This window comes from Rhinichthys klamathensis, unplaced genomic scaffold (genome assembly GCF_029890125.1).
Source record: "Rhinichthys klamathensis goyatoka isolate OS25496 unplaced genomic scaffold, OSU_Roscu_1.1 h1tg000406l_1, whole genome shotgun sequence".
Taxonomy (NCBI): domain Eukaryota; kingdom Metazoa; phylum Chordata; class Actinopteri; order Cypriniformes; family Leuciscidae; genus Rhinichthys; species Rhinichthys klamathensis.
In genome coordinates, this window is record NW_026606907.1 from 1,884,718 (window position 1) to 1,906,966 (window position 22,249).

Consider the following 22,249-nt stretch of genomic DNA (forward strand, 5'->3'; position numbering starts at 1 on the left):
TAGTTAACAGTGAGTGGTGGTTTCAGACATTGTTTTATTAAAGTGCATTTATTAATACTCTTATTCTGCCCGACAGAAAGAAAAGCTTGTACTGAAGGCGGAGCGGTTTGACCAATCAGATGAAAGGGGCGTTTCAGCGCCGCCCACGTGTGCAAATGAAATATCGAACCCATAAACCGATTTGTAAACCACAAACGAAAAATGAAAAATCGAGCCAAAATCTAATTTTTCGTTTTTTAAACTAAACAAAAAAACGAATAAACGAGCTGGATTTCATTTCTCGTTATTCCATTCCAAACAGGAAATCAAATGACCAAAAGATACACGGACCCTGACAGTTGCCGTGGTTTCTATGTCAACAATGGGCGCCGCAAACATTGATGACGCAGATCGAATAACATCTATAGGAATATTGTTCCATTAGTTCTGGAACAATATTCTTATCAAACAATCATATCCCTAAGCTTGACCTTAACCTAAAACTGTAGTAAAAAGAGTAAATGTACTTCTAAATCTGATTTATAACAAGTTATAAATTCAGGAGCGTGTGCTCTTTGCGTAACCCTTGTAAAAAAGAAGTGAGCTTAACTTTATTGAATGTGCTTCAAATCTGAAAAGTATATGTCTAACAAAACTATACTTGCAGAAAATACAGTAATAAAATAAAAGGCTGTTTAAATGTCCTTAAAAAGAGTACATTCATTTTTTTCAAAAAAGTGCACTTTGTAATAATGTCAATTTAAAAGTCCATTTACTTAAAGGGATACTCCACCAGTTTTTCTTATTAAACTATGTTATTCCCTTAACTAAGACGAGTTGATACATACCTCTCTCGTCTCAGTGCGTGCACTATATCGCTCTGTATTGCCGCAAAACTATGTTAGCACTTAGCTTAGCCCATGCATTAAATATGGGCCAAGCAGAGAAGCGACCAAACACTTCCACGTTTTCCCTATGTAAACACAGTTACTCGAGTAGTGTAACTTGACCTGGGCTGGTGACACAAAATAAACCGTTGCGCTTTTCTAAGCGTTTAAAATTGATGACTATATTGTATGGCGGAATACCATAACAAGTGCTTTTGAGCACTTCGACTTGGCGCAATAATATCTTCACTTGTGAAAAGTCCTCTCACCGGCTCCCGCTTCCTCTCCCCCTCCCTCTGACATTTCCGTCAATGCAACCAACGTGACATGCGCCGGTAGTAGTAGTTCGAGCGGAGTTGACGAAGTAACAGGTTGTTGGAAGCTAGTTTGTGTACAATAATGGTTAAAGCGTGCATCGTAAAGGGTTGTGAAAATAAGGAGAATGTACATAGTGCTGTCATTTTTCACCGAATTCCAACACACCACATACAGCGGAGAGCTTGGTTAGCTGCTTTGAACAAGAATCCCAAAACACCACCCAGATAGCACAAGTCTATTTGATGTTATATTTACATCTGGAAGACGTATTTTTAAGAGTGTTTGCTCATCTGCAAGACGTCTGACGTTTCCTGTCAGATGTCAAATAGACGTTTAGAAGATGTCTTTAAGATGTAATGATTTAGAATGCATGTTAAACTGACATCTTCCAAACGTCTATTTGACATCTGACAGGAAACGTCCTATAGACGTCTTGCAGATGAGCAAACACTCTTAAAAATACGTCTTCCAGATGTAAATATCACATCAAATAGACTTGTGCTATCTGGGCATTGATGACTCTGAAGAAGTGGCGTGTTTGCTCCGAACATTTCACAAAGGAGGACTATACCTGCACAGGAACACGCCTAAAGGATGAGGCTACACCAACAATATTCAGATCACTTACAGAAAGCCCGTGGTCTTTCGCCAGCTCCGGTCTGTTCTGGATCATATCTTTCTTGCCTCTCACGGTCCACAAGAGCTAATTCCTCCTCCGTGTACTCGGGTTCAAACAGATATGGCTCTGGGTCTTCTAAAAGAAGTCATAATCATCTACAAAGTCGGCCATTGCAAATGATCTGCAGTTTGCTAATAGCACAGGTAGTAAAAGTCACGTTGGTTGTATTGACGGAAATGTCAGAGGGAGGGGGAGAGGAAGCGGGAGCCGGTAAGAGGACTTTTCACAAGTGAAGATATTATTGCGCCAAGTCGAAGTGCTCAAAAGCACTTGTTATGGTATTCCGCCATACAATATAGTCATCAATTTTAAACGCTTAGAAAAGCGCAACGGTTTATTTTGTGTCACCAGCCCAGGTCAAGTTACACTACTCGAGTAACTGTGTTTACATAGGGAAAACGTGGAAGTGTTTGGTCGCTTCTCTGCTTGGCCCATATTTAATGCATGGGCTAAGCTAAGTGCTAACATAGTTTTGCGGCAATACAGAGCGATATAGTGCACGCACTGAGACGAGAGAGGTATGTATCAACTCGTCTTAGTTAAGGGAATAACATAGTTTAATAAGAAAAACTGGTGGAGTATCCCTTTAAAAGTTCATTTTAAATAATCGTTTTGTCACGCTTCAAAGACGTACACATATTTTGATGTTTAAAGCACAGTATTTGTCTGAAACATGCCAGCAATGCGATAATATATACTAGCAACCATCCAAAACAAACTGGCAAACACATAGCAACACCCTAGCAACCACCCAGATCACCCTCGCAACTGCATAGAAACACCCTAGCAACCACAAAGCAACAACCCCAAGTACCCTAGTAAACGCATAGCAACATCCCAGGAACCACCCAGAATACCCTCAAAACCACATAGCAACACCCTAGCAACCACAAAGCAACAACCCCAAGTACCGTAGCAATCGCATAGCAACACCCCAGCAACCACCTAGAATACCCTCAAAACCACATAGCAACACCCTAGCAACCACCCAGAGTACCCTAGTGATAACTAGGGTATAACAGATAACAGTGATAACAGGAAAATTATGCATTTCGTCTGCTGTTCATTTGAAGTCAGTTCACCACAACCACCTGAGTACCTTAGCAACCTTAGTACATAGCAACACTCTAGCAACTACCCCTAGTACACATAGGAGTTGCATAACAACCACCCAGAATACCCTCGAAACCGCATAGCACTCTGGCAACCACCCAGCGTACTCTAGTAACTGAAGCGCAACAACCTAGCAACCACCTTGAGTACCTTAGCAACCACCCAGAATGCCCTTGAAACCAGTTTGCAACACCCTACCCTTTTTTTTTATTTTTGTTCAGGTTTGAACTCCTCCAGGATCCTGAGCGTTGGTTGGCTATTGACCGTGAGACTGGGCAGATCACAACCAGAACAACCTTCGACATCAAATCTCCTCGCGTCAGGAACAACATTTACTCTGCCGTCGTGAAGGTCACGGATCAGGGTGAGCACCTCGCACCCGCAGACAGACACGGCTGACTTTGTTTGAGTAAAAACAGTGATGGTTTCTCTGCTTCCAGACGCCGATGGCATCTCTGCGACCGCGACACTGGAGCTCAGTCTGTGGGAGACCAATGATTACCCACCGGTGCTGAAGCCCTCGAGCGGGCCGCTGTGCAGCGACTGGGACAGGGATAAACTGGGCCTGATGATCAGTGCAGTGGACGAGGACATGTCTCCTCAAGCGGACCCCTTCACCTTTCACATTCCTGACCAAAGCGCAGCCGCAAATTGGACCATCATAACTCTCAATGGTAACACTTAAAAAATCATTTATATGCACAGGTGAAACTCTGAAAAATTTGAATATCGTGCAAAAGTTCATTTATTTCAGTAATTCAACTTAAAAGGTGCAACTAATATATTATATAGACTCATTACATGCAAAGTGAGAGCTTATGAAAACCCCAAATTCAAAATTAGAATATTGTGAAAAGGTTTTCAAAAGCTGTAAGCCATAATCATCACAATTATAAAAAATAAAGGCTTGAAATATCTCACTTTGCATGGGCACTGTCTGGGTTAGAGATGGAGCTCACAGTGTTTACTCTGATCTCCTTGTGTTTTCTTCCGTCTCTTCACATGTACGTCCCAGAGACCCATGCAGTTCTCCAGCCACTGATAGACATAGAGAGGGGGGAGTTCTCTATTCCTGTGGCCGTATCGGACTCGGGCTCGCCTTCACTCTCCTCTAGTGCGCTGGTCAACGTAACCGTGTGTCCCTGTGACAGTTTCGGGGACTGCAAGAGCTTCACCGCAGCCATCTTTGGAGCCAAAATGGGAATAAGCTTCATTGCCCTTATGATTATTATGGGAAGCGTTGCTTTTCTCTTGTGTAAGTTTAATTTTATTTTTAATATTCTACAATATTATTGATCTGCCTGCATTGACATCATTATATGAGAACTGAACTGAGCTGGACGATGACATCACGGTTTACTCTAGAGTGGCTATGGCTACACACACACACACACACACATATATGAAAACTCAAAAAATTTGAATATCGTGCAAAAGTATGTATTTCAGTAATTCAACTTAAAAGATGAAACTAATATATTTCGTATTATATAACTATATACATATGCATGATTATACTTTTCAGAGGGCCGACTGTATTTAAAATCCTTTTTTTTATTGATTTCATGTAATATTCAAATTTTTGATTTTGAAATTTTGAAATTGAATTCGGGGTTTTCATAAGCTGTAAGCCATAATCCATCAAAATCATAACTTTTGCACGATATTCTAATTTTTCGAGTTTGACCTGTATATATATATATATATATATATATATTTGAAGTAAATTAATAACTTTTTTTACAACAAAAAATAACCATCACTGAACTTACTTAAGCTGACTGTGACGCTATTTTCTTTCAACACAAACTTTGTCGCATTATTTCCCTGTTATCTCTGTAAAGCTGCTTTGAAACACTCTATATTGTAAAAATCACTATAAATAAATGTGACTTTACTTGACTTGAATTACTTGACTTATAGCTTATGAAAAACCTTTTCACAATATTCTAATTTTGAATTTGGGGTTTTCATAAGCTGTAAGCCATAATCATCAAAATTATGACAAATAAAGGCTTGAAATATCTCACTTTGCATGTAAATGTAATGAGTCTATATAATATATTAGTTGCACCTTTTAAGTTGAATTACTGAAATAAATTATTTTTTGCACGATATTCGAATTTTTTGAGTTTCACCTGTATATGCATATGCCTAACCATAACCCTAATAAGCTGTAGTATACACTGGATGTTTGCTATAGTAAAAGCTGAGTGTGTGTTTTCAGTTCTGCTGGTTCTCGCAGTGGCGGTGAGGGGTTGCACGAGGCAGAACATGGGCAAACGAGGAAGTTTGCTGGTCGGAGCGTCTGACGATGACATCCGAGACAATGTCTTCCATTATGACGAGCAGGGAGGCGGAGAAGAGGATGAGGTGAGAGCAGGGACAACACGAAACACATTTTATACACTAATTATCTGAAATGATATATTATGTAAAGGTCATACAATAGAGTAGAAAAAGAGTAGCACAAGAACATACTACAATTTCTGCAGTATACAGTACGTTTACATTTGTCAAAATGTTCGTTATATCTACAGCAGAGGACACCAAAGACATTTTTACAGTCATTTTGTTATTTATTTGACACATTTCTGAATACTTAGGTCACTTTGAGCACAAAAGCAGTCTATGTGGGCTAAAATAAGGATACTTTTTCACTTCTCTGGCACAAAATACATTAAGGTCAAAGGTCGATTTAGGCATTTTCCGTGACGGACAGGGTCATAAAAATAGTCATAATCTTTTAATTTTCTTATTTGAATGATAATAAGCCAATTATTAGGCTCTGTTTTTGTTCACAAACGTACAGGACAAGCATGCTAGATAATGCATTTATTTATTTATTAATCGCAATAAGCTTTGTTACTTTTGATATCTGTTATCTACTTTGATGAAGTTCTCAGCTGTCAAATTCTCTCCAAAGCTTGAAGAATCCTGGTGTTCTCGGGCAGCAAAGTTTAACAAACTTGCGTGTTTGTTGTATTTATTAGTGTTTTGAAGTGAAATGGGGAATGTCCTGAAATACCTAAAGCTGTTTCCGTCCAATAGGATGCATTTAATATCGATTTTCTGAGGAACCCAAGTGACACGGTCCCTGTCCCAGCCTCATTTTTCCCACAAGACTGTGGCATTCCCAGAGGAAAACAACCTCTAAGAAAAGATGCCCCCCATAACCTTCCTTCTCCTACATATCCACGCAAAGCCCCCGGAGACCCGACCGACATCGAAGATTTCATCAATGTTGTAAGAGACTTTTCTTTAATAAGAAATAAGGCTCCCGCTTTATATTAAGTGTCTTTAACTCACATTTAAACTAATCTACTTTTGTTACGGTGTAGTTCTACATTTAAGCACCAAGTAAAATGTACTTACAACAGGGTTTAGGCTTAATTACATGTAGTTATGTACAATTTGTATTCACTCCTGCAGTAACAACATTTAACGTGTAACAAGGACACTGTAAAATAAAGTGTTACCATTTTTTTTAATGCAAATACATAGTACTTAAAGAAATCCTAATATAAAGTGAAATAAGATTCAGTCTGAAATATTTGTGGGTAATTCACAGGAAAACTCCTCAAGTATTTAATTTTTAAAAAGTTTAAAGCTGAATTTTCAAGAAATACCAATTTTCTTCAAGTACCACCATAACAATTGCGAGACACCGCAAACATATTCCAATATCTTCAATAGTTTTTCTACTACATATAAATGTAATAAATTATTATTATTACTGTTATCCACAGTCTTAAATATGAGTGTTATTAGCTGTTTCTGATTACTAATCCAAAAGAAAGGGTTATTTTAACTCCGTCAAAGCAAGTTTGAAATTTAGTGTTTGAAATAGAATATCCTGATTTAGAAATTAGAAAGTATTTAAAAAAAAAAGAAAAAAAAAAAGAGAATATCATTAAAATGAATCAAAAGCATTTTTTAAAACACTTTATGACCCATAAAGAATGCACACACACTCTAAAAAATGCTGGGTTGTTTCAACCCAACGCTGGGACAAATATGGACAATCCCAGCCACTGCGTTACATTTTTAACCCAACATTTGGTTTTGTCCACTTTTGACCAAAAACTGGGTTACAGCAACCCACCATTTTTTAGAGTGCATGCAAATTTAAACAGATGATAAAGACATAATACTACATGTTCCAGTATTGTGTGTGTGTGAGTGAGTGTACCTGGATGAGAGACTCCTGGGAAAACCATGTTTCTGCTGGAAGAGGTGTTCGTGAGGCCAGCAGGGGGCGCTCACCTGTGGTCTGTGACGGGGACACTATACTGTCAAAGAGCACCGTCCTTCAGATGAGACGTTAAACCGAGGTCCTGAATCTCTGTGGTCATTAAAGGGTTAGTTCACCCAAAAATAAAAAATGATGTCATTAATGACTCTCCCTCATGTCGTCGCCCGTCAGACCTCCGTTCATCTTCAGGACACAGTTTAAGATATTTTAGATTTAGTCCGAGAGCTTTCTGTCCCTCCGTTGTAAATGTGTGTACGGTATACTGTCCTTGTCCAGAAAGGAAATAAAGACATCATCAAAGTAGTCCATGTGACATCAGTGGGTTAGTTAGAGTGTGTTGAAGCATCGAAAATACATTTTGCTCCAAAAATAGCAATTTTCAGATGTTAACAGTAAACAGCATCAAGGGTCAAGAAAACTTTCCAGAGGCAAATGTTTTCAAAGAGTAAAGGCTTTATTCTTCTGAGGACCCCCTTCAGACACCGCAGCGACCCAGTGTGTGAAAAAGGAGCCCTGTTTGATTTTCACAAAACATGACATCTTATACAGTTCTTTGGCATGGTAAAACCCCTCCTCTTCCCAGACAGGTCAAATTGTCCTTTGTTCTTGAAGACAAAAGGGTCTTCATTTGCAACCTGAATCACCTTCTGCTCCCCTGGGGCTCTGTATTCTCTCGATTAGATCTCTTCTTGTGGGTCTTCCAGCTGTGGAAACATGATACTAGAAAAACAAGATTCTCTGTTCTCGTAACTCACAAATAAAGGAATAAGAGACCATACGATATTTCAGTGCTATGTCTATTATTATCAGTCAATATTAAAATTTCCATAACAGTCCAAAAATAACAAAAACTAGGCCTTTATTCAGCATTGTATTGTCTTCCGGTTCTGTTGTGGATCCGCGTTCAGTGACGCTGCTGACGTAAGACGCTGCTGACGTGTGTCTGGTGTGTGTGTGAGTCATTAATGACATCATTTTAATTTTTGGGTGAACGAACCCTTTAATGATCCCAGGATGTCCTTTGGAAAAAGAGTAAGGGTGTAACCCCCGGCATCCTGGCCAAATTTGCCCCTTGACCTCAGTTCACATGGCTGTCTCCTCTGCACCAGTAAGCGCACGCGTGTCTGTGTGTGTGTGTGTGTGTGGGGCGTTCTGGCGCACTATGGCTGCCGTCGCATCAGACAGGTGTTGTTGGTTCTATGTAAAGATGTATATAGATGTAACGAATTATTATGGAGTATGTGTGTGTGAGAGAGTGTCAGTGTCTGTTTTTCTGATATTCTGATGAAGAACAACATTTTAAAATAGTTTTCTTATAATCGATTTGTAATAAACAATGAAAATCGAATGCACTTTCTTCAGTGACAGTTTCCCTGTTTTCTGCTTGACCTGAACAGGGTCTGGACGCCGCCGACACGGACCCGAACGTCCCGCCGTACGACACAGCGCTGATCTACGACTACGAGGGCGACGGCTCGGTCTCGGGAAGCCTCAGCTCCATCGCCTCCATGGGCTCAGATGAAGACCAGGACTACGACTACCTCAACGACTGGGGGCCTCGCTTTAAAAAACTGGCTCACATGTACGACCCACGTTAGACGCCGCACTGGTTCTGTTGTTCAAGACGTCCAGATACTCTCAAACATGCATGTCCTTTAAAATCTCATGCCCCATCTTCTACATGAGAGAGTCCTCATGATGCATGTAAGGGGAGGTTTACTGAATTGATAAATGGACTATATATTCCCCAGTGATATGATTGTGCTAAAGGTCATCAGTGTCAGAAGAGAGAATGCACACACTCCCTTTCCGTCATGGATCAGTGAAGTGTTTCAACATGCTGATGCGACAGGTGCCGTGAAAGCACCAACTGGAGAGAGGAACCAAACCGATTAGACATGGTGCAAACAGGGATGCCTTGTTCATAAAACGTTTGTCAGATTATTTTAGCTGATGACCAATACTGAGGTTTGCTGAGCATGTGTAAATGGAAAGAATGAAGCACCCGAAAATGATACGCAAAACTGGCATTCTGAAACCCATATGACTTACTTTCATACATGGAACACAAAAGGAGTCTTTTTTATTATATTTTGTTGAATTTCAGAGCTGCTCTTTTGTATATGCTCTTTTTTTATGTACACATACATACATGCTTCTAAGGGGTGGGCCATTAAATCACATAAATCACCATTTTCAATATAACTAGTAAAAAACTTTGCTTACTGAAGACAAGTAAACTGATAAAATAAGAACAAACCCAGACAGCGACAGCCACATCTGGATTCTACACGGCCCAAATGTGGGCCGACACCATGGATGGGAAGAAACCAATTACAAACATATAGGAAAACGAACTAAAACTGAACAAAGACACAAATGTAATAGACCTACCTGAAAAACTTCAAGCACTAGACATAAGAAATACTACATAAATTGTATAAAGTAATCAAATATGTATAAAAACAATGCATAATCTTCACTTTGCAAATTAAATATACATTTAATCTTATTAAAGTTACGAAAGTGATTCAGTAAAGAGATTTTCTGTTCATCTTTTGTTGTTTGATCAACATTAATGACAGACACACAGATTTATTAGGCTTCTGTCACTTTAAGACCGAATGCACAGATCTAATAGACTGTTACACATACGCTTTTTTCTCAACGGTTACATTCACTCAAGACACGAATGACTGTGTTTACGAGGATACTTGCAAAGATGGACATTTTCACATAAGTATGTGTATTTAACAGTTCAAGCCCAATTAGATGTGAAAGTGCCAATGGAGATCTTTTAAATCTTATGTAATTTAAATAAAGCATGTTTGAGTCAATACAGGTGATAAACTATAGTAAACTGCATTGATTCTTCAGGAATGTCTTTTTAAGTTTGATTGACTGATGACTTTTTAAACGTGATAACTTTGTTTTCAACCATTCTTTTTATATATGACTAGTATATTGTGTAATATATTTGCTTATAATACTATTTTTTGCTTGCCTGCAATTTAACTTCAAAAGTATCTGAGACATTTAAAGAGCCTTAATATTAGTAATACTTATTTTCATATGCAGCGTTGCCAAATTAATGATGCTTCAAATGTATATATTTTTGTTTTCCCCTTCAGGAACAAAATGTTACATAATTACACAATACGTATTATTATTACTATTATTATTTTGTTTTGTTTCTCAATTTTGAGTTACATAGTTTTGTTTTTAATATTTATTTGATAAGAAAATGTAAACTTCTGTCATTATCTTTAGTTATGAATAAAAGATTGGAATGATACCTGTCTGTATTTTTAATAGGGATGCATGATATATCGGCCACCATATCGGTATCGGCCGATATATGTTCATTTTTAATGTTTTCGTTATCGGCCAGATAAGAAAATTTGGCCGATATATTAAAGCCGATAAATAATGGATTATTTCCTTCAGCTGAGACGCTTCAGATGCGCACTGATGGTTTTGAAGTGCTTGAAATATGATTGGAATCACTTCAAAAAAGGAAAATACAGTTTGTCTGTCATATCGGCTACATAAAATTATCATGAGAACATTATAATTGTGTGCTTGGGACATGGATTTAATGTTGAGACTTTGGTTTTTGTAATCAGGCTCTCAAAAATAATATAAAAATTTGGATTTAGAGATTTATCAGCCAATATATCGGTTATCGGCTTTCAAATATAAAGGATTATCGGTTATCGGTTTCGGTCAAAATGTTCATCTCTAGGATGCACCGATATAAAATTTCTCAGCCGATACCGATAGTTCAGAATGATATCGGCCGATACCGAAGCTGATAGTTTGGTTTTTCTTATGGATAAAAAAAAATCTCTCTCAAATAATGCTGAAAACTATACAGAGAACCCTCTCATTTGGTACACTATAATAATAGAGGTTAAAATTAACAACAGAGCTATTATGTATTATATCCAGATACAATATATACACTCAAATAAAAGTTTTAATGTTTGTATGAAACTCAGTTACACATATAAGGTAGTTTTCAAAAGCACTTGTTTTCATGGCAAATTTATTCATATATAATTAACAGCTCTTCTCTAGTTTTTTTTTTAAAGCTAACAAATGGATAACTTTCCTTAGGTAAATGCAACATTAAGTGATATTGTTCACAAACTCTTTTATTGACGTCTTTCCACGGTTGAAACACTGATTGTGTGATTACATGAGACATGATATGGATTTCGCTAAGTTGAAGTACTTATCTTTCAACATACCTTCTGATGTTCATGCATGTTTTTCTTGATATAATTTGCATTAAAGTGGAAGAATAGACTTGGGCTCCACGCTGCTGCTTAAACTGAGGCGCTACAGTGATCCGTCACATTTAAGAGTGTCAAAACGCCATTTATTGTTTGAATTGTTGAATTTGAAAGATTGTTTCTTTTAAAAGTAACAAAGCACAGACCTATTTACGATAATTGGATGAGAGCCACGCTACAAATAATGTTCAGTACAGGGGAAAAAACTGCAGATCTGGCAACCCTGGCATGAACTACGGGTGATTCATAGGGTCAAACAGAGCCTGCTTTTATGTAGCTGTTTTTAGCTGCTTTATTGTCGTATTAACTTGCCCTAACTAACTCAACACGAGAGATTTTCTTCAGGTTTTTCTCACACTGAGTTGCAGTCGGTCATGTTTTACCGCACCCTTTTGATTGACAGGATATAATCGGCACTGCTCATTGGCTTTTTGTAAACAACATCGGTGCATCTTTAGTGCATCCCTAATTTTTAATGGAGAAAAGAGACGGTGATTTAGTTTGCATGTGATTGTTTTGGCAATTTATATTTAAAAAAGGTGAAATGATAAGAGGAAACCTTTTATTTTAGTGTCCTTGTTACACATTGCATGTAGTTACTACAGTAATAACTATAAATCATGCAATTACATGTAACAAAACCCAAACCGTAGAGTAAGTACATGTAGTTAATCAATATTACTCAGTACTTAAATGTATAATTACACTAAACATTTATTGTTATGAAGTGACATTTTTTTCAGTCATCTACCAAAAGCATTATTTAAGATGAATCACGTTGCTCAGTAAAAACTCTTGGACATTGCACACAAGTATAATAATTTATTACATACGGTGCAGAATATCCACTGAAATGACAAGATGGCTTCAGACACACTGCTAGCAATGCTTACCTGGTCTAACAAAACCAGTTTGAGCTGGTCTGGAAAGACGCTCCACTACTGTTTTAAAAACAGATTTCGTGCAATTCTCAAAGGAGGTTTCTACTACTCTTTAAAAGAGTGATTCCTTACGGAGAAAAACAGTCTTGCTCTTAAATGCTTGATTGATGCTTATAAATTGCCTTTGTTTCTTAATCAAATGTCCTAAAGACATTTAAAATACAGGTGAAACTCAAAAAATTAGAATATCGTGCAAAAGTTAATTTCAGTAATTCAACTTAAAAGGTGAAACTAATATATTATATAGACTCAAAGTGAGATATTTCAAGCCTTTATTTGTTATAATTTTGATGATTATGGCTTACAGCTTATGAAAACAAATTCAAAATTAGAATATTGTAAGCCATAATCATCAAAATTATAACAAATAAAGGCTTGAAATATCTCACTTTGCATGTAATGAGTCTATATAATATATTAGTTTCACCTTTTAAGTTGAATTACTGAAATAAATGAACTTTTGCACGATATTCTAATTTTTCCAATTTCACCTGTATAATTACAGGCCAAAATAATCAACGACGAACACATATTGCCATAATTGTTCAGTCAGTCAGATCAGGTCTGACCGGAACGTCAAGAGCGAGAACAACAGAAACATTTTGGGTTTTTTCTTCCCTTAAAAGCAGAACTTTGACAGATCCGGTGTGTGTGCGCTCACGCTGGGCTCAGGTTGATATCATCGTCCTGCGGGTCTTTGCGGGGTCTCTGGGGTCTGCGGGGCTCGTCTTCTCCAGTGTCCTGCTTGTCTCGTTCGGCCTCCACCCAGCTTTGAGGAGCAATCATCTTTTTGGGTCCAAACGGAGAAGGTCCCAGCAAAGCCTCGATGTCCTCATAGTTGACCACTTCCCTCTCAAGCAGGGCATTAGCCAGCTGAAAACACAACCACAGCACAAAAGAACAATAACTGTAATTTCTATTCTCCATAATCAAATGAAACATTTAGTTTTTCTTCAATCACTGAAGCTAAAAATAGTCAAACAAAGAGAAATTCCCATTTTAGCGGATTTGCAATAATATACGAGAATAGAGATCTCAAAAAAGTTATTATTATTAGTTATGATAGAAGCACTTTAACATGACATCCTATCCTGTAGTCCATATTCACTGAGGCGTCCAAGATAATTTTGCTTAAAATTTTGTGTGTAAATGAGAATGTACTCTAATGAAATAATGTGAGCGTGTTATGAAAAAGAGAGAAATGACTGGATCCAGGCGGAATTTTAAATTGCAAATAACAAAAAAAAAGTATTTTCTTCATGCTATGTGCAAATAGTTGTTAGATGCGATTTATACCTAGTGCAAACAGTGGTAGACACTATTTCCACTTCAGTGTATTTTAGTAAATTATAAAACGGCATGCATCAATAACATATTCAGTGTATGTAATTATATTTATTAAACTCATAAATAGATGCTGCCTAATTGGGACATTACTTGTCCAAGTTCCTAAAGCACTTCCCTACACCTAACCCTACCGGATAAACGCTATATTCCCACTATTAAATAACTGTTATGCACTTTATTTCCACTTTTCAAATATTTTCTTCATTTTTATTTAAATATAACTCGTCTCTGAGCTGATATGCGATGGGAAAAGTGAGAACAATGAGAAAGGCAAATTCGAACTCGGGTTGATCGCGTCAAAAGCTCTCACTCACAACGAAATGGATAAGTACCTAATCAAATTCATAAATATTACACCATTTAAACATTAAAAATACATACCGAGTGACTCAAACAATGCCTGCCATAGAATACTTATTTGTTCACAGTTTTAACGTTCCTGTCTCCTTTCATTTATTTAAAAAAAAATGTCTTATGTGGATTATCCAATGTCGCTTTCAATGTCTATAAAGGTCAGGCAAAATTATATTCAAACTCACATTGGACGATTTTAACATTTAATAAAGCACACAATCAGTACCTGAGGTTATCATTGTTATACTTTGTATGTTGTTGTTGTTCTAGCCGCAACGAAGCAATAGAAACTGATTTTAAAATAGAATCATCGTGTCTCGCCATCGCAGATGGTTAGGACGAAAACTCTGATTAACATGGAAAAGAGGCATTTTATCACGCGTCATGGCGTTGTGTCGTGTCAGGTTAGAGACACAGTGTTAAAGGGATAGTTCACTTTTAAATTAATTTTTGGTATGTTTTAGCTTACCTCATTTTTGATATTTTTAGGTCAAACCGTTCTTGTCTGTCAGTCATATAATGCAGGTCTATGGTCACCACCTCAAAGAGCATGCACAGAGAAGTCCAAATTAAACATGATTTAATGACTCGTAAATGTAAGTACACATTGATGGCCTAAGACACGAAACGAGCGGTTTGTGTGAGAAAACCAACAGTATTTATATCGTTTTTACCTCTTGTAAACACAGCCACGTCCAAGTGATCTGAGGGCGCCGGCGCTTCGGTCTTTTCCGGAAAGCGCCGTAAGTGATCTCTCGCGCGTGTACGTCACTCATACAATTGATTTTTTTTAATTATTTTTTTAATTGTTTTCTTTTATGACGGTTTAAACATCCCGGATAAGCGCAAAATAGTACCATTTTAATTAGCCGTCTTTCCTACAATCTCTGCTCTGTGTAAACAATGAGTGACGTACGCGCGCGAGAGATCACTACCGGCACTTGCGCAGACCGAAGCGCCGGCGCCCTCAGATCACTTGGACGTGACTGTGTTTACAAGAGGTAAAAACGATATAAATACTGTTCGTTTTCTCACACAAACCGCTCGTTTCGTGTCTTAGGCCATCAATGTGTACTTACATTTACGAGTCATTAAATCATGTTTAATTTGGACTTCTCTGTGCATGCTCTTTGAGCTGGTGACCATAGACCTGCATTATATGACTGACAGACAAGAACGGTTTGACCTAAAAATATCAAAATTGAAACTACTGCGGAAACAAAGACACCTACATCTTGGATGCCCTTGAGGTAAGCTAAAACATACCAAAAATGTATTTCAAAGTGAACTATCCCTTTGAGAACATTCTTAAAAAAAAAAAAAAAAAAAAGATCTTGCTATGCTAACAAGGATGTGAGCATGTCTTACCAAAATAAGTTTGTCTCTGTTGTCCAGAAGCAGTTTCTCTGTGCGCCTGTAGGCCTGTGCTATTAGCAACTTAGCTTCCTGAACACGGGAGAAAGGAATAGAAATAAATAACCACACACATATTCAAGATAAATTAGATTTAACACCCACGTAAGCCTCTCTAACATTCAATTCACATTTATTTCTATAGCGCTTTTTACAATACAGAGTGTTTCAAAGCAGCTTTACAGAGATAACAGGAAAATAGCGCAAAAAAGTTTGTTTCCAGAAGAAAATAGCGTCACAGTCCAGCTTAGTTAAGTTCAGTGATGGTTCATTTGTGTTTTAAAAAAGTTATTAATTTAGTTAATTTATATATAGCCGCTCTGGAGTAAACCGTGATGTCATCGTCCAGCTCAGTTCAGTTCTTGTATAATAGTGTCAATGCAGGCAGATCAATATTATTGTTGAATATTAAATTAAATGTTAAATTTAATGTCCCCAACTACGCAAGCCAAGCCAATGGCAAAAAAGGTGGAAAAAGGCGACAGTGGCAAGGACCAAAATGGAGAACAACACCTAGGGAGAAACCAGTTCTCCTCTGGCCAATGAACGAACAGTGTATGATTATGATTCAGGCAGCATTATAGGTCAGATTGGTTTGGAACAATCAGAATTAGGGCTGTAGCGATACACTAATCTCACGATACGATACACGATATTCAACTCACGATACGATATATATCACGATATTCAGCCAACGATTCGATTCGATATAATTCGATACACTTACATCATTTTCTGAAAGATTTAAAGGGGACAGAGTGATTTTGGTGGCATCTAGTGAGTGTTCAATTTACTTGGATTGAATTAATTGAACTGAAAACTAACAACACCAATTACACAATAAATGTCTCTGACTGGACAGAGCTACAGCTTGCAAATGCTGGACAAAATGAATACAAGATGTGTTGAGAAAATTAGTTACATTTATTGAAACAGTGCAAACTGTAGCTTACAAGTCTTTGAAAAGTAAATAAAGTGCAGTATTGCAATTAACAATGCAGAGTTAAAAAGTGCAAATAAAGTTTTGAGAAAAAAGGTTTTATAAAAAGATAAACCTCACATATTTCAGCCTTTAAATCATTTTTATAAAAAGAATGAATCAAAAAAAGATAAATTACTGACATTTACAGTGCACATTAGCTTATCTTTTATGTTATTAATAGTAAAATTCGGTCCGATTTTCCCGTGGCGTCTGTCGTTGCTATGCAACCATGCACTGCGCTCTCCACAACGACAAAGAAGTTTTAGTAGCTAATAGATTTCCACCACCGACAAATGCTTGCTGTAGCTCTGCTAAGTTACAAGATTTATTTACGGAGAAGAGAAAAACACCCGTAGTGTTTGGGTGCACCCCCGTCCTTCATGTTGACCGAGCTTTCAATGTTGTTACAGAAAGGGTGAAGCTGATTGGTTGGTTCTTGTCACATGAACTGCGGTGCGCTTGCGGCATTATGAAAAGTTGAGGCGTTTTCATCTCGCTGCGCCTGGGAAAAATGAGCGCGTCGCTTCAATTATGAGCGTGCTTGCCGCGCGCCTACATTTGAAATAACGAACTTGAGTGCGCAAAAGACGCGATATGTGAACGACCCCTTGACAGTGAAACACAGGGGATTTGAATGGGACTTATGTATCGATACTCGCGGCTTAAAAATCGATACTTTCATGGGGAAGAAAATATCGATTTATATCGCAGAATCGATAAAATTGCTCAGCCTTAATCAGAATATTCTCCAGTTCCATCAGGAATGTGTGTTGTCTACTTCTGCGGGGCATATTTGGTGTGTGTGTGTGTGTGTGTGTGAGACGCCCTCAGGTGTTCAGATGGAGCATCATTTACTAGAGCCGTGCTTCACTGACAAGCTGCACATAAAATAATCGCAGCCTTTGCCAAATCGCGTGCGGTTTCAGTGTGATTGGTGTTAATGTATGTTCTTGTACTCACATGGTCCATCTGCTGTTGGAGGCCTTGGCTGAATGGTCTCCGTCCAATTCCTCCCTGATCATCTTCAGGGAAGGACATCTGGCCCACGCTGGCAACCATGCCGTACTGCTTCACCATGGAGTAGGCCACGCGCGTCACCTTGCGTAGGTCATCCTGAGCACCTACGAGGAGTTTATACGTTATCTGGCGTCCGGCACTACCTATAAATATCTAAGAAGTCAGGTCTGTGTTTGTACACCAATTGACCTTACAACAGTGGTTACTTAATCACGCCTACTGCTTTTTAAGGGCGGTTCCATCAAGTAAAAAAGACGTACCTGATGACTTTGGAATAAATACGTCAAATTAGAGCTGCAGAATTAATCATTAGGTGGCGACAAGTAACGTTAAAAAATGTATTTGACATCGAATAATTCAAGAGATTCGTTCAAATACGCAGATTAATCCAGTAATTAAACAAGTTTAGTCTTTATGCGTGAGTTATTGAATCATTCACTCAACTCGATTTACATTTTTTTTCTTCAAATTAATATATATATTTTTTTTTATAGACTGGAGCAATTATTATTGTCAACCTCTTAATTGCATGTTATTTTGTTTAGCTGACTATTCAGAATTGTGGGAGAATCATGATCTCTATTTTAAAACTTCAAATGCAGTTTATGATAGTTTGACTTCATGCGTAAATCAAAAAAGCACAAGCTTGTGTATCATGTGGTTATTTGAAACTCTAAATATAATGGTAGAAGACAAGAAAGTAGTTAAATTACAAGGGGACATCTACCCAAGTGTTAAGATACCTAGATACCTACTATACTAGATACTAGATACCTAGTATCCAAAGGACGTGCCCTAATGCCTTTTAACTAGTGCTGTCAAACGATTAAAATATTTAATCGCGTTTAATCGCATTAATGCCATAGTTAACTCACGATTAATCGCAATTAATCGCACATTTTTATCTATTCTAAATGTCTCTTGATTTCTTTTTGTCCCATTATTTTTTCTCATTTTAATGCTCTTATCAACATGGAAAAGTGGATCGGCTTGCTTTGTGCAAATGTTTTTTATTGAAAACAACATTGGCATATACTGTGTTCAATTTCACACTAACATTCTCACTTGGAGCAAAATAATCTCTCACACAATGTAACACTGTCCATCAATAAAAGGGTGAAAGAAATACTGACGAGGTCCTGATATTGACGAGGGGGCGGAGAATTCGCATCAGCTGTGTGTGTGTGTGTGTGTGCTTGGCCATCATCAAGTGGTATTTCAGACTGGACGTGCTGCGATGATGATAGCTCAGTTCACAACGACAAAACACACAGATCACTTTGGTCTTGTCAATGGAACCATTTGGCAACTTTTTAAAAGTAAACTTTCCATTCAGAATTTTATTGGCATCCATTTCGGCGTCTCACGCTCGTCATCCACTCAAAACGTAACGTTAACCTACTATTTGGCCGGCTCGCAGACTCAAACGAGTGTGTGTGGCGTGCCTGTTGTTTTGTTTCCGGTCTAGCTAGATCCGCTTGCGCTTTGGTCGACGAAGCAACAAAACGTCCTCGCGCGGCGCAAGCCATTGAAATGAATGGGTTTCATAGCTTTGCAAAAGCATGTGAAAAAAACTACAAAGTTTGCTAGGCCAAAAAGACCGTTAATCGCGCGATAACAAAATTGACGCCGTTAAAATGGGTTTGCCTTAACGCCGTTAATAACACGTTTAACTGACAGCCCTACTTTTAACCATAGACAAAGGAATTTGGCAAAAAGGAGGTTTGTCTGTGTCTGACAGTTCAAATGGCTAATAGCAACAGGGCTTCTTAGAGCAGCGATTTGATTGGCTATTTGGGCTATCAATAATTTTTCTGTCATTCCTAGCAAATAAATATTTCCTACAAGTCAAAATGTGTTTTTCCTCCAGGGGGCGCTCCTGAGCACAAATCAAATCTGCTAATACAATTTTTTAGGTACACATTTATAATTCTCGCATTGATGGTGTGTTATGAGATGATATAAGTGTGTAGAATAGATGACATACCTGTGGTGACCTTATTGAAGGTGATGGCCTCGGAGGCTCGTCCACCCAAAGCCATGCACATTCTTTCAAACAGCTGCTCTTTAGTGAACAAATACTGATCCCTCGGCAGGATCTGAGCGAAGCCCAAAGCCGCATTCGTCCTGGGAGCGATTGAGACCTGGAGGACAAGGCCACAGATCAAAAGGCCAGCCCACCACAATGAAAATATATAATATAATACACTGCCCGGCCAAAAAAAAGAAAGAAGTCGTGGCTGTTTGGATTTAAATAGGCAAATGCATAAGAGTCTATGATTAGATAATTATTGCCGTGATTATTATGTTTCTAGCATGTTATATGTTTGGCAGCAGTTCTTGACCAAATATTGATGCACCTCTTGATGGAAATAAATTAATATTTGCTCAAGATCTTGTACTGCCAGTGCAAGAGTCCAGCCCTCTGTAAAGCCTCCTCCAGAACATCCCAAAGACTTTCAATGAGTTTAAGGAGCCGATTCATGTGTGGAAATGACTCTTCATGCTCCTCACAACCATTCTTTCACAGTTTGAGCCTCATGAATCTGGACATTATCATCCTGGAATATGGCCGTGATGTTCTTCATACATGGGTGTTTAAGATATGAAAAGCTACACACTCCATCAATCAGGGCTAGAAGAACTGTTACTATAAACATATAGAAACACAATAATCAATCACTGGAATAATGAACCAATCATAGACTCTTAGAGTCCCCCTGTGGTGAAAATCAAGCTTTTAATGTTGTTTATGTCTATGTGGTGTTTTTAATGTGTTTTAAGACAAACCATGTGTAAATTCATAAGTCGACAGCATTGCTGAGTATTTTCTGCTTAAAACTGCAGTGAACCAAAGACAGTCTCAAAAACACGGTTTGGGATACAATTATTGATTACAGGGAGACTTTAAGCATTTGCCTTTTTAAACCCAAACTGCGACTTTTTTTGCCCAGGCAGTGTATAATGTATAATACCTAATAATATAATATAGGCACAAAATAATGTAATATATATTCATATCTTAATGCCACACTGTCTTTGTCATTCTTAATTCAAAATAAATTGTTCTTTTATTACTAATATCTATTTCTGATAATCCCAGGTTCGTTTACTTATCAAACTCATGGCCAAGAGAAATAAAGTGAACCGAACATGTCCCCTCCCGGCCACCATACACACAAGTCTCATGGACCACGTTTATACAGGTGAAAGTGAATATCGTGCAAAAGTTCATTTATTTCAGTAATTCAACTTAAAAGGTGAAACTAATATATTATATAGACTCATTACGTGCAAAGTGAGATATTTTAAGCCTTTATTTGTTATAATTGTGATGATTATGGCTTACAGCTTATGAAAACCCCAAATTCAAAATTAGAATATTGTAAAAAGGTTTTCATATCTGTAAGCCATAATCATCAAAATTATAACAAATCAAGGCTTGTAATATCTCACTTTGCATGTAATGAGTCTATATAATATATTAGTTTCACCTTTTAAGTTGAATTACTGAAATAAATGAACTTTTGCACCATATTCTAATTTTCCGAGTTTCACCTGTAGTAGTTTTTGACAGCATCTTTACCTTCATGACGGCTTCGGTGTGTTCTAGCAGCCATCCGACTAAAGCATGACCAGACTCATGGAAGGCCACAACCTTCTGCTCTTCTTTAGATAAGATTTTACTCTTCTTCACACTCCCTGCATGTCACAAACAACATCAAACAGAGGCTGACGGTGCAGAAACCTCTAAGGTTATATCATAGCACAGTGTTTTTAGGAGCTGGATACCTGCGATGACTCTTTCCACAGCATATTCAAAGTTAAAGGTGTCGATGGACTTGAATCCCTCTCTGGCGGCGTGAAGGGCGGCTTCATTGCAGATGTTGGCGATATCGGCCCCTGGAAAATATGAACAAAGTGGCAGATGTGGTGTCAGGTAGTGTTCATTTTGTCAGCTATTTTTTTCCATTTAGTCAGTCTTAGTCCGATGGAAGCTTGTTTCCGCCAAAGAATAAAACTATTTAAAAGATAATTGTGACTATTTCTCAGAATTGCGAGATATAAAGTCAGAATTGCGTGATATAAAGTCGCAATTGTGTGTTATAAAGTCCAATTCTAAGGAAAAAATGACCTTTTTCCTCAGAATTGTGAGTTTATATCATGCAATTCTGCCTTTATATCTCGCAATTCTGACTTTATACACAAGGTGGGGTTGTTACACCAATTTGACGCTGGGAGAATGAAGGGACATGTTTTTAAATTGACCAAATTAAGTTTGTGGATGTATCGTTCACGCTCTATGGCAGGCAGGGTGGACATATAATTACTTGACATGTTTAATCTTAGTGATTTCTTAAGTTATTCACGCCTGCCGGCTGTGTACAGTCCTTCCTGAAGTGTTTTTGTGATTGTTACGGGCAAAAATCCTTGATTATGCGGCCCGTTTTTTATTTAAAAATGCGATGGAATATGCGGGATATTTATGCAATTTTATGCGATGAAATTGCGGGAACTTGTAAAAACTGCGGTTTGATGAAAAAGAGAAAAAAAGTGATTCCCCCAACACCCTGTTCTCACTAGGCTACTACCTTAAAGTAAAGAGTCATTTCTTATTACTTCCTATGATAAGCAAGCATAAACATCACAGAAAGTGCTGGAATAT

The 22,249-nt window shown here is 37.8% G+C and overlaps 2 protein-coding genes across 2 annotated transcripts in view; one reads left to right on the top strand and one right to left on the bottom strand.

The window, feature by feature from the left end:
* LOC130070416 (malonate--CoA ligase ACSF3, mitochondrial-like) overlaps nucleotides 1-8,912 on the top strand; it is a 182,057-nt gene extending 173,145 nt beyond the window's left edge. The window contains exons 17-22 of the mRNA XM_056234791.1: nucleotides 3,198-3,340; nucleotides 3,417-3,650; nucleotides 3,992-4,231; nucleotides 5,204-5,349; nucleotides 6,028-6,222; nucleotides 8,629-8,912. Of these exons, the coding sequence (XP_056090766.1) occupies nucleotides 3,198-3,340; nucleotides 3,417-3,650; nucleotides 3,992-4,231; nucleotides 5,204-5,349; nucleotides 6,028-6,222; nucleotides 8,629-8,829 (1,159 nt within the window). The 3' untranslated portion in view covers nucleotides 8,830-8,912. The remainder of the gene's footprint in view (nucleotides 1-3,197; nucleotides 3,341-3,416; nucleotides 3,651-3,991; nucleotides 4,232-5,203; nucleotides 5,350-6,027; nucleotides 6,223-8,628) is intronic.
* Nucleotides 8,913-12,998: 4,086 nt separating this feature from the next.
* Nucleotides 12,999-22,249, bottom strand: part of spg7 (SPG7 matrix AAA peptidase subunit, paraplegin) — a 28,315-nt gene continuing 19,064 nt past the window's right edge. Inside the window, exons 12-17 of the mRNA XM_056234816.1 lie at nucleotides 21,376-21,486; nucleotides 21,170-21,285; nucleotides 19,571-19,727; nucleotides 17,527-17,687; nucleotides 15,540-15,617; nucleotides 12,999-13,343 (exon numbers count right to left, since the gene is read on the bottom strand). Coding sequence (XP_056090791.1) covers nucleotides 13,128-13,343; nucleotides 15,540-15,617; nucleotides 17,527-17,687; nucleotides 19,571-19,727; nucleotides 21,170-21,285; nucleotides 21,376-21,486 — 839 coding nt within the window. The 3' untranslated portion in view covers nucleotides 12,999-13,127. The remainder of the gene's footprint in view (nucleotides 13,344-15,539; nucleotides 15,618-17,526; nucleotides 17,688-19,570; nucleotides 19,728-21,169; nucleotides 21,286-21,375; nucleotides 21,487-22,249) is intronic.